General features: G+C 35.5%; 1 protein-coding gene and 1 long non-coding RNA gene across 2 annotated transcripts in view; one reads left to right on the top strand and one right to left on the bottom strand.

The window, feature by feature from the left end:
- The window catches only part of LOC114745265 (uncharacterized), a 24,864-nt gene extending 11,403 nt beyond the window's left edge, over positions 1-13,461 (top strand). The window contains exons 2-3 of the long non-coding RNA XR_003740183.1: positions 10,598-10,609; positions 13,449-13,461. This is a non-coding gene — a long non-coding RNA (uncharacterized LOC114745265). The remainder of the gene's footprint in view (positions 1-10,597; positions 10,610-13,448) is intronic.
- LOC114745264 (photosynthetic NDH subunit of subcomplex B 5, chloroplastic-like) lies at positions 791-13,493 on the bottom strand. The gene is made up of 6 exons (XM_028933416.1): positions 13,488-13,493; positions 2,977-3,193; positions 2,795-2,855; positions 1,719-1,781; positions 1,446-1,504; positions 791-1,305 (listed from the first exon to the last, which is right to left on the bottom strand). Exons 2-6 carry the CDS (start codon positions 3,190-3,192, stop codon positions 1,075-1,077), a joined length of 630 nt encoding a protein of 209 aa, XP_028789249.1. The 5' UTR covers position 3,193; positions 13,488-13,493; the 3' UTR covers positions 791-1,074.

Genomic DNA, 13,493 nt, shown 5'->3' with positions numbered 1-13,493 from the left:
GGCTTCGCAGAAAGTAATATAAATGGTTCTTGACAAGCAAAATTATCATTTTTTTCAAGTATTCAAGGAGAGGATGTCATTAACAACATTACTCTATGGAGCTCACATCTTGTTTTTACATTAAACCCCCCCCCCCCAAAAAAAAGAAAAAGAAAAAATATATTACTTTCAATGTTTAATATGAGATTTATTAACGCAAACTTTATACTAAGGATTCATTTTCACATATATAAAAAATTTGGATTGCATGAAAGGGTGTTCTTCCTTCATTTCTTTGCGGAAAACTTGAATGGTCAATGCAAGGCAACATATTGAATTATTTGCGTGTGTTTTTTAGTTGAGCTACCCATCATTAGTTCATGTTTTGTTTTTAGCCGAGGGTGTGTAGAAAACGAAAGGATCAATTAAGAAAAAAGCTCTTTATCTCATATAATGCAAAATCACTCAAAATAAATTAATTCAAATATACCAACAAGCTATTAGTTAAAGTTATAAGCAGCCTTATTCTCAAAAAAAAAAAAAAACGCAAGCTCGAATCCAAAAAGCATATTTATTGGAAGAGACAAAAATTGTTTGCGCTCTAAGTCTTTTAAAAGAAGAAACCCTCTATCAAATAAAAAAATAATAATTCAAATAGCAAATGCGATGATGATCGGAATCTCAGAAATTTCTCTTACGAAAAGCAAGCATTCTCAGATACTTTCTAGTCGGTCATTGTCAATCTATGGGAAAACATCAAGCTGATAAGCTTTTCACGGAATTCAACCAAAAGCAGGAAAAAGCTAAAGAGTTTCCATTAATTGCATATAAGCATTGATTTTTAGGGCCGAAAAAGAGGAGCCCATATTAACTTTGACACTTGGAATTTAGTATATTTTGACTGGGTTTTCTGGGTACTAAAGAATTAATAATACAACAAAACAAAAACTATACACAGATAGAAAACAAGGCAGGGATGGAAAAACCCTAGTCAAGACGGCAACAGAGTCCTGGGAAAAGAGAAGGGAAAACGAAACAAATTTAGTATGGCTTTCATGCTTAATATATATACTTATGAATAATCAACTGAAATAGTTATCTTGTCATTATGTCATCCTTCTTAACAGTAAAGTCCCACAGGTCCCCATATTTCTCATTGAAATCCCATATGTCCATGGTATTATAGTCATTGAGCAACTTGTCCCGAGCTCCCCTTTCCATATTGTATATCTCAGGTTCAAAGTGGTGGGGTTTGTCAGGTTTATCCATCTCAATGATGCAAAATATTGCCGTGAATAATCCTGTTGCAATGTATAAGTACTCCCCCTGAATGACACATGATGAATATGATTATTTCTTAGCAAAGTAAATTGCAAAATTGCTTGTTATTCCCAGGTAGAGTAGCCTTTGATTCGGCTGTATAACACTTTATCAAGCGTCTAATTAAATTTAAAATTTAAAATTACCGGAACATGGAAGACAATCCCAGCAACGATGGCTGGAGGGTAAAGCCATGAAATAAGCCCTGCAAAGAAATGGAAAAAAGAGTTCGTAGCCGAATATGTTAGGATTTTCAATCGGAAAAATCTTGTGTGTGGTTTCTTGCTTCTTTGGCGTTTGTTGTTGATGAGTTGTTTAATAAAGTAATGATATACAATTGGACTGTTTTTTGAGGAACTTCACCTAAATATATGTCATATGGAAAATTGTAAACTACTGAAGACGTGGGGGAATCGCACCTTGAAATCCTGTGGGGGGTTCTGCTGCTGCTATCTCTTCAGCAAGTAAACCCCAAAATGTTCCTGAAATGAGCCCATATTAGTTAGCCATCAAAAGTTGCCTTCTTCAGGAATAAGTCTTTCTCGACCCTGAAGAGTAATGGAAGCTGCTTGTTTCCTTAATTCAGGAGCACTTCTCGAATGATGTATTATAATTACGTAATGTTCGTCATTAATATTAACCATGCCATTTTAAACTGTCATTAAAACTGATTTCTGCTGCCTGTAACCCGGAATCAATCAGTTTCTGAGGTCTTCTCAGTGCTTTACTTAACTGTCCCAGCGAATTATTTGCTTTCATCCTTAAGTAATGAGATCTTTCCATGATAATTTTCTAGGAAGTGTTCCTGATTCTTGAAACATCAATCTATCTTTAATTGGTAGTGATGCATTACAGAAGAAAAAACCACGACGGAAGATTCATTAACACTCAGTGAGACCCAGATCAAAGTTCAACTGGGATCTCGAAGTTTGGGCTGAATGCTACAAATCAGTTCAATCTTCATTTACATATGTTCTGTCTTTCTAGAGGATGTTAATATGTATAAATAATTATCAATAGGAGTAAATATTGTTTTGCTCCTTTTTTCTTTCTTCTAAGGAAATTTCCCAGTTCCTTCGACTCAATAGTCTAATTTCTGACTCTAGTCAACAAAAGCCAGTCCCCTCGAATTTTCTTTACATATAACTTGCATAGCATTCATAAGATCAAACTTTTCCATCAAAATATTACGACTAAAATACCCAAACACTTAAAATATCAGATGTCATAATCAACTGTAATAAAGCTAAGTATCCTCCATCAACCACATCTATCAGTACGAAGCATCAGGTCACACGAACATTGTACTAAAGCTCATGAGTGATTTAAAGTGACACAGCTCTCTAATATAGATATGACCTTATGTAAGGCGTTGGTACATCACTTTTCGCAAATTCTTTATAGCATAAAAAAGAAGGGTAAAAACATTGAACCACAGGAATATTCAGTAGATTAGCCAACAATAAAGTACACATTACACAATAAACTCTTATACCTTTTTTCTCTCCTTCGAAATAAGTATGGTGCCCATCATACTCTCCGTACTTGAAATCTTCCTGAAGCATATCCACAATAAAAATCAAAATCAAATCCAAACGCCATAATCCCCAAATCTAATTTATCACTCACAGTGTGCCATTCCGAATCCATAGAGAAAACTTATGAATTATAACATACAGGGCTTATGCTATTAGTTTCCCAACGATCTGGGGGATCTTCACTGATATCGGGTTCAATCTCGGCGAAACCCGCAGCATTCAACCTCGTCGACGAGGGGCTGCTTCGAGCTCTCAAAACTTGTTGCAATTTGAATGGTGCAGGAGCTGATGCAAATTTAGGGTTGATGGGAATTGAATTTGCAGAGAGAACTGAGAGTGAAGAACGAAGCGCCATGCTTGTGTTTGTTCATCTGTTATCCGTTATGATGGGCTTTAAATTGCTCGCGCTTCGCTTATTATTCGTATTACCACTTGGATTGGATATACAAATGCGGACACGTGGCACCTCATGCTTCATCTCCGTACTTTATTTTGCAGAATATATGAGGGAGTGTTTAAGTAAAAATTAAACCATAGTAATTTTACAATATACAAAATAAATATGTGAGAAAAGTTTTATTTTAACGTATACAAAAATACTTTAAAAAAAATACTTTTAAGAAAGCCAAACACCCTTTAAAAACAAATTAAATATTAAAAAATGTACAACAATGACCGGAGACTTTGTTTGGAACAAAAATAATACTATTATTTATTAAATTTTAATTTTATTTTTGTGAAAAAATTATAGAAAATGTCATTTTAGATAAGTTTAATCTGGCAAGACATCATAGCATGACTTGTAAATATATTAACATATACAAGAATTTAGTAAGTAATTAAATTCTTAATGTTAAACTTCTTTACACTCTTCTCTTTTTATAAAGGAAATAAAATATAACTAATAACTTTAATGTATACAACATGGATCCTTATCATTTCTAAACTTGGAATAAGATATATTATTGTTGAGAAAAATGCCGCTTCTCACAATTAGATTTATTAATTAATATTATTGACGAATGTTAAAATTTATTACTATTAGTTATTAAAACTTATTTTTATATATAAAATAAAATAAAAATAATAAATTTTCAATGACCAATTAATAACAAATGATGATTTAAATAAAAAATATTTCCAAAAACAGAAAAACAAAAAAATCTAATGTAAATAATCTAACTAAAATTAAAAAAATTAAAGTACACATGGATCCCTACATCCAAAAAAGATTCCCTCCTTTTTTGTTGACTCAGCTTGACTCATGTCTAGGTTCTGTAGTGTATTTATGTGAGTTCTCTTTGTCTCTCACTCTCTTCCTCGCTTGCTTAGATCATATGCTCATTTTCCTGCAACTTATCATTGTATTGATTGCAGAGAGATTTGGGGGGGGGGTTTTAGGCAATGCCAAACAGCCTCAGATTTATCTTCACTAAAAGCCCTAAAATGAGCTCAGGTCAACCCAACTAAGTTTCTCAATTTTGTAAAGCTGACTGGTGAAGAGAAAATTTAAGAAAGTAGGCATAGGCATATTATACTTATACTGAAGCTTTTATAATTGGCGTCAGTAAGTATATCTTCTCAAACTTTTTTTGAATTGAAGTTATAGTGATTCCTTGGTTTTCCCCTAAAAAATTTCAGGAACATAGATTGAATGAGGGAAATTTCATAAATTTAGTTTCAAATCAGAATTTAAAACTTGGCTGTGGAATAAGATAATAGAGTTGTTAACGATGCAGCTTCAATTTGATGTTTAACTCATGGTTTGTTCAGGGAGATTCCACAGTAGATGCGGAAGAGATTGAGGGATTTGGTATTTATTTCTCTTTCTCTGTATTTTATGTTTATGTTTTCTCATTCTATTTATGCTTTATCACACTATATTAAAGAAAACATTTTTTAACCTTTACTCTACTAAAGCATGAAGTATGGAGCATGTCATAAATCCATATATGCAACAAAATTTACTTATGAGAAAGTAGTGTAATAGTGGTATTAGAGATTGAATTTATGGAGCTAGAAGGTTCTAGCATGTTCAATTACTTTAGACGCTAAAATTTTTTCTTTGTTCATGGTTAATATGTTTTTGGTCGCGTAACTTGCAATAGAAGCTTCTTAGCTGTTTTAGCCTGAACAATTCAGAACTTGGTCCACACAAGGATATGCAGCTAGTGATGGATATAGTGACCGAGGAAGAATATACTTATAAATCTAACTTACTTCAATAATTCATACATATATCCAACATTGACAAGGTATCGATTTTTAAGTCTGATGCTGTAAGCATTTTTTATCATCTATTTTTTTCCTCCCTTCGCCCTCTTTTGTATCAATCATGATAGTTTGATTGGTGATGATGTTTCTATAGTTATTTTTTCCCATAGAATTGAGCTCTCAAGGGATGTTTTGTATTAGCCAGCCACATCTTGTGGAAAATAAGAGAAGAAAGTTCATTCTATCCTCTACCATGTTCAAGGAAAGCAAAGTTCTGTAAATTTTCAATGGGCTCCCTTTCCCACAAAGATGTCTGGGGTTTCTATAATTGTTTCATCTCCTTCTAGGTCAAAACTTCTAGTGGTTCGAAATCCTGAGAATGAAGGACCTTCTCACTTTGAAATTTGGAGTTCATCTCACATGGAGAAGGAGTTTCATATCTCCTAATTGGTGCATGGTTTAGTTTATACTAATGGATGGTATGTTGTGATATGTGACTATTTTTCCTATTGTTATTCTCTTACGCTATTCACTGTTAAACTAGTAGTCTATTTAATAAATCAACATTAAATGTTTGATTTGAAACGTTTAGTTTTAAAGTCATAAAGGTAAACAGTAGCTTTTGTAGCAATTTTACAAACAGGTGTTGTAACACTTGAGCATAGAAGATAATTTTTCTATGGCATAGGTTTGAGGGAATCTATTGGAATCTAGGTGAAACTTATATAGCATATATAGCTGAAGAGCTCTCTCTTGTAAAGTTGACATTTCATGATATTGTCTACAAGAAAGGAGGGCTTTCAGACGACGACTATAGTAGCTGGAAAGGTCAAGGGGATTGGGAAGATGGCTGGGGAGAAACTTATGCTGGAAAGCGGCAACCTACACTTTTTGTTATCAATGTCAACGCGTTTCATCTCTCATATGAATACCAAAATAATATGGATAATTTCTATGAAACTCTCAATTTAATTAGTGTTTTTACAGCAGAGAGGTATAGGCAGGCAAAGGACTTGACAAATCTATGAGTTATGGCCAAGTTGCGTGGGTTCCTTCTACTCAAGGCTCATAGCAATATCTGGTTTTTGTTGGATGGCCCACTATAACAATAAAACTTGGTATGAAGTATTGTTCTAACAGGGCTTTTGCATTATATGCTGTTAAAGCTCCATATCATGAGTCAAAAACCTTTGAAACAGAGCCCTGTAAGTTACTTTTCATGAGATCTTGATCCCCTTGTTTAAATACATAATAGGAAGTGAATATTTATTGTTAATTTGTTTATTTCCTTGCTAAATCATGAAAGTAATGCTGTATACATAGGAACAGTGGGGAGATGCATGCTCTTAACCTAACTCAAAGCATAAGCAGTGCCCCCTTTCCACACTTCAGTAAGCTGGTGGAGTCAAATACTTATCTTTAGCATTTGTTGCCTAATACAAACTAGGTTTAATCTGTGCATTTGTTATTTATTCTCCATTTGTGTTTTTCTCTCTCTTATAGATGACAAAAGATGTGTTTTCTTTGAAAATAGAACATTTTTCAGAACTTTTCAGCTTTTTATGTGCAACTATAATGTAAGATAATGGCATGGCAATTGAAAAGATAGCCAATGTTACAGATCTTTTACTGGATTGATGTAGTTATGATTGCATAAAGAAAGTCAAACCAACAGCCAGTGATAAGTTCTAGGCGTTAAATTGTAGGGTGTAGTAGATGAGATACTATTAACTAAGTATTTTTAGTTTTATTTAAAAAAAAGTCCTTTAGTTTTGAATTCTTGGCAGTAACATTGATTTCCTACTATCTACAAAGAAAAAAAAAAGGAAGGAAGACTAAAGACTTACTAATATCTATTGATCAAGTTTAGGTTGACTTATGTTTACTATGAAATACAGGTCTCCCTCCTTATTTCTTGACTTAGATAAATTCTGAAAATGCTAAGCCTTTTGGCGGGTTTATTCACTTATGCTCCTTTGCCCTGCTTTTACAAAACTAAACTCAATGCTTTCTTAAGAAGGATGCTGATCTAATGCTAGTCATGAATCATTATTATTGTTTCAGTTCTTCTATGTGTCAACACTGAAGTAGGGTCCAAGAAATCACATTATTAGTGATTCAAGTAAATGGATATTCTTTTTCACTTATGCCCTTAACACAACAATTATGGACAGTTAGCCACATCCCTCCAGGATGTGTATAAGTGTTCTTGCACTATACTCATTCCTTCCATAAATATTAATATGGCTACTTGGATCTTTATTATTCTTTAAGAATTTTAAAAGTTTGCCTTCTCTACTTTAAAATTATATTTTTATTGCCTTGTATTTTTGCATCGTGCTGTAAGATACTACACTAATTGTTAAAAGTTAAAACAATATTAGGATATCAACTGTATTTCTATAACCCTAATTGGTGTTCTTGAATTTCTACCAGCACAGATGGAAAGTTTCTTGTGTTTTTATCTAGAAGTTGTTCTGTAGATTCCGGAGTCCATCTTGCAACAAATTCACTTCGTAGAATTGATTGGCCAACTGATGGGGAAATACACCAATTTCTAAAAAAAATTTTATATTATAAGTTCTTCCTATGTTAAGTAGAGAAGGCAAACTTTCAAAATTCTAAAAGAATAATAAACATACAACCAGCCATATCAATATTTATGGAAGGAATAAGTATAGTACAAGAACACTTATACACATCCTGGAAGGATGTGGCTAACTGTCCATAATTATCGTGTTGAGAGCATAAGCCAAAAAGAATATCCATTTACTTGAATCATTGATAATGTGATTTCTTGGCAAAGTCAACTGCTGATGTCATAATCCTACTTCAGTGTTGACACATAGAAGAACTAATTGCCTTGTATTTTTGCATCGTGCTGCAAGATGCTACACTAATTGTTAAAAGTTAAAACAATATTAGTATATCAACTACATTTCCATAACTTTGATTGGTGTTCTTGAATTTCTACCAACCCAGATGGAAATTCCTTGTGTTTTTATCTGCAAGTTGTTCCGTAGATTCTGGAGTCCATCTTGCAACAAATTTACTTCATAGAATTGATTGGCCAACTAATAGGGAAATATACCAATTTCTAAAATTTTTTGATATTGTAAGTTCTTCATATATTACCTTTTAAATTAGAATGTGATTAGTTTGATTGCTTGGTGCTTTATCATGTCTTATGGCATTTGAAACTTCATTTTGTTTATATAACTTATGTATACAAGCTTCTTGGCTATCACATCCTTTCAAGATATCCTTAAAAATATCTCAACATAGAATATTTGTATGTTGCAAAAACATCCAAGATAGGTATGACTTAACATACTCTTAGTTCTTAATTTAAATGCATACTCATTTCCTTATACGGTTTCTCATCTGTGGGGGTTTGGGACTTTGGTCTACTGGAAAATATGTTTTTCCTACATAATGTTTACTTTAATGAGAGAAAGGAATGCAAGCATCAGGACAAAAGTATTAATTATCTTGTCAGATGAATATGATTACTCCATAAATTTGTGGTAAGTATTATATTCAATAAACTTATTTGTTTTCTTGCCTGGTTGTTTCTTTCAAACCCTTTTTTTTGTGGTCAATGGTATTAGTTGCAAATTACCTAGTGTTCAATTTGTCATATTGTTCATTCTGGTCTTAGGATCTCTGTCTATAAGCAAAAATTTGAAGGTGGCCTTTTAATATACTTACAAGATGATCAGCTCTTCAGGTCATGTGTGGTTTGCTTACATTTTCTCTTATTTGATATAGGATATATTCTAGATTTAACAGGAAACTTATGAAACAATTTTAATCTGTGTAGTTCCTTGGCAATAGTTATTATAATTACTTATACTAACTTTTTAAAATTGACTTTGAATATTCTAATTGTGATGTGTGCTGAGGATGGTTGCTTTTAAGGGCTCTACTGTACAACTATCCATAGTAACTGATCCAGGAGGATCTTTACTACACCAAGTCATGTGAATAGCAACTGCATGCACGTGAACAGTAACTGTGCAACGTGGGTTTAATATTTGAATGCTGAATGTTGGTGGGAGCAAGTCTGGTGGAAATTTCTTAGAGTTGGCCACAAGTTTTGAAAATAAAAACTGTTATTTATTTTATTTGTAATTATCTATTTTTCCATATATAAAGGAAAGCCATGTATGCAAAAGGGCAATCAGAAATAAAGAGAAACTAGTGATGCCTTCGTGATTGGGTTTGGGGAAGCTCATATCAGTTTCCTTTCTTTTTCATATCTTTGGATCAAGTTAGGTATCAGAGCACCGTTCCTGACTGTGGATGGTGAAGACCCCTTTTGGTTATAGCGTTAACAAAGAAGATTTGTGACAACTCTCGACTTTTCGAGGGGTACACCATTCAACCCTTACTGCACCAGAAACATCCGTAGCCATGGAAGGTGATAAACACACCCTTCAATCCACCTTGACAGACCAAGTTGCTAAGCTCTCCTTGGACATGGCCACGGTCCTAGACTGGATCAAATAGCAAGCTACCACTTCTCATGATGACCAAGAGAAGATGGCCACCCTGAAGTCAAAGGTGGCAAAGCTAAAAGCCAAGTTCGAACACATCGCTATGATGGGGATGACGATGAAGAATCCATAGAAGCTAATGATGATGCAGAAAGCGATAGGGAGCCTTTCAAGGTGGAAGCCAAGATCGATATACCAACCTTTGATGGGTCGATTGATGTCGACAAGCTAGACCCTTGGATCAATAAGCTTGAGACGTACTTCACTATATGGGGATACCATGACGACCAAAGAGTCATGTTTGCACCACTTAAGATGACTAACCACGCAAAAATGTGGTGGAAGGCCCATGTTGCAAGCGGTGAAGCTGAGGGTCTAACGTGGAGTAAGTTCAAACAACTACTTTGATAGGAGTTCTACTCGATAGGGTACATTCAAGAAAGGTGGGATCGGTGGCATCAGCTACAACAAGGACGTGACCAATCTATTCAAGATTATACCACCGAGTTTTGATGACAAGCAATGGCTCTCAGCATCTCACTAACGAACTCGCAGATGTACCTAAAATATATGGCGGGACTACATTGTACCATTAATGCAGAGCTGAAATTATTCCAGGTTCGTGATATTACGAGTGCATGTATGATGGCCATGGCAATAGAACAGAAAAATAAGCCTCGAAGTGAGAAGAGTACCGGAGACAGTAGGCCAAAACCAAAGTACCAGAAAAATTCTGGTAAAGTTAAATCCTCAACCCCCTCTATATCCTCTGACAAGTTTTGTAAGCATTGCAAGGTCACAGGACATGATAAAGTGAAGTGTTGGAAACTTCATCCGGAGCCTTTTCCTAAAAAGTGAAAGAAGGATAACCATCGTCGGAGTGTCGTGGCAACTACGTCAAACTCTCTGAAAGACGAACCCGAGCAGTTGAGCTTAGTTTACCAAGCGAACCCAACCCTATCTTTGATGGCAATACCGAAGGAGATAGGTTCGAGTCCAACGGGTGCTTAAAATTCAGCAGAAGAATTATTCACTATTAATATTCAGGTGAAGAAGGAAGTTATATCTGCAATATTTGATCCCAGTAGTCAGAAAAATCTCATCTCAACGAAGCTTGTTCAGAGACTCGGCTTGACGACAACCCCACACCCTCGATCTTACCCGCTAGGGTGGATCACCAATGCTGTGAACTGACAAATTAACTCAGTGCACAATACGTTTTGCAATATTGTCCAGCTATATTGATGAGGTATAATGTGATGTATACCACTTGATATTTGCCAAATAATTTTTGGCAACCCCTTCCTCTATGATCGTGATGCTCATTACCACCATAGGGCACAAGAATATGAATTAACTAAGGGTGGCAAGAAATTCATCCTTAATAGTGAGAAACCCGTGCAGACGATCGATTTGGTCACAGAGAGCTAAGCAAAACGTGTCGTTAACACCTCCCAAAAATATGTGTTAGTAATGATTCGGCCGGTATGTTTAGATGTTTATTGTTTGCCTATTCTAATCTTGTTATGTAGGGAAAATAATAAAGAACTGATGAATCTGTTGGAGGAATATACCAGCCTCTTTAAAGAGAGCCGTGACCTACCACCAAGGCGACCAGCGGAGCATGAAATCCATCTTGTCTCAGATTTGCCACTACCTAACCTTGGTTTGTACCAAAATTTAGTACTAGAGAATGAAGAGATCAAATGACAAATCAATGAACTACTTGAGCATAGTGTTATTAAGCCAAGTAGTTCCCTATGTGGGTCCCCATTTGTTCTTGTTCCTAAGAAAGATGGAGCTTGGCATATGTGTATTGATCACCATGCACTAAATAAGATTATCATGAAGAAGTGCTACCCTCTTCCTCACATAGATGACCTGTTAGATCAATTGCACCATGCAATCGTCTTCACTAAATTGGATTTGAAATTTGGTTATCACCAAATTCGTTTACATGAGGAAGATACTTGGAAGACGGCATTCAAAACACGTTAAGGGCTGTCCGAATGGCTAGTGATGCCTTTTGGACTTTGCAACACCCCGACCACTTTTATACGACTTATGAATGATGTCTTACAGCCTTTTATTGATGATTTTGTAATTGTTTATCTTGATCTATAGGAGGTTATGGGAAGAGCATTTAGTGCATATACAGAAGGTGTTTGAGACATTGCAGCAACACCAACTTTGTTTAAACCAAAAGAAGTGTGAGTTCGGTAAGAGAACCTTGTTGTACCTAGGTTACATTGTTGGTGGTGGTGAGTTACAAATTGACCTTGATAAAGTCAAAGTCATCACAGAATGGCCAAGACCAACATCTGTCTCGAAGGTTCGAAGTTTCTTGGGTGCTTGCCAATACCTTCATAAGTTCATCCGTCATTTTTCTGTTTTGGCTTCTCTATTACATGCACTAAAGAAGGTTAACCAGAAGTTTGAATAGACCTCAAAACATGAGGACACGTTTCTCATATTGAAGAGGAAGATTTGCAAGGCACTTGTTTTAGCCTTGCCTAATTTGCAGAGGTCATTTAAACTGGAGACAGATGCTTCAGGGTACGTTATAGGTGCTATCTTACTACAAGAAGGCCGTCCTATAACGTATCATTCAGAGTTGTTTTAAGGATCCCAAAAGAATTACCCAACATATGACAAAGAACTTCTTGCCTTGCATTAAGCTGTGAAGCATTAGCGAGTTTACCTCATAGGCAAGGAGACCATTGTGCACACAGATCACTGCCCTCTCCAATACTTGCAGGTTCAATCTAAGTTACAACAAGCATGTCATATGAAGTGGATGACTTACTTGCGGCAATTTAACTTGATAATCAAATACAAGAAGGGGGTTCATAATAAACTTGCTGATATGCTATCTCGTCCTTTGATAGCTTCTATCTGCCAGTCCACTTTTATGCAGATTGAACGCTCTTTACATGGAGAATATGCAAGTTGGTACACCGATGATCCTTATTTTCAAGAAGTACTAGCCAATCTTGCAATTGGGAAGCCATCTGAGTTCCTGTTATAGAGTGGACTTCTTTACAAAGGAACACTTCTATATGTCCCAAGGGAAGCTGAACGAGTACGCTAGATATGTGAGGCACATGCTTCTAAAGTGTCAGGACATTTTAGAGTGGCAAAAACATTGCAAAACCTTTGACGTTAGGTTTTTTGGCCATAAATGCAATATGATGTAGCCTGTTTTGTGAATGGTTGTGTTCTATGCAGTACCTCCAAGCCTGCAAATTGAAAGTTGGGTTTGTATACTCCTTTACCCGTTCCTTCTCGTCCTTGGGAAAGCATAGCTATGGATTTTCTTGGTGGACTCCCAAAGACATGTCATGGTAATGATTACTCGTTTGTGGTAGTTGATCAGTTTCTAAAAATGGTGATACTCATGCCATGCAGAAAGATGATCACAGGAGAAGAAGCAGCACGAACTTTCTTCCAATATGTTTGGGTGTATTTTGGACTACCTAGTTCTATCATATCTGATCGTGATAGCCGATTCCTTAGTCACTTTTGGCAATCTTTATGGATGATGATAGATATGAGGCTTAAACAAAGTATCGCTTTCCATCCGCAAACAGACAACCAAACCGAAGTAGTCAATCGTACGGTTGTCCATTTGTTAAGGGGCTACAACTCACGGCACCCAAGAACATGGGATGAGAGTATCCCATATCTGTAGTTTGCCTTCAATCAAGCCATACATGGTTCCACAGAGAAGTCTCCTTTCGAAGTATGTTTGGGTTTCCAACCACAAAGCCCGTTTAACTTGGAGTTTAATATTCAACCATCGGTCTAAGGCACTAAGAAGGAGAAAGTTTAGGAGAAGGCACAATGATTCTTGGAAGGGATTCAACGACTACATAAGGAGGTGGCAAATAACTTGCAGAAAGCTCAATAAAAATATAAGATTCGAAATGATCGGCACCAAGTT

The sequence above is a fragment of the Neltuma alba genome, unplaced genomic scaffold (genome assembly GCF_004799145.2).
Source record: "Neltuma alba isolate B1F8T4 unplaced genomic scaffold, ASM479914v2 tig00004582_pilon, whole genome shotgun sequence".
In the NCBI taxonomy this organism is placed as follows: Eukaryota; Viridiplantae; Streptophyta; class Magnoliopsida; order Fabales; family Fabaceae; genus Neltuma; species Neltuma alba.
Note: the sequence above shows the minus strand (reverse complement) of the source record. Positions and strands in the feature narration are given on the sequence as shown.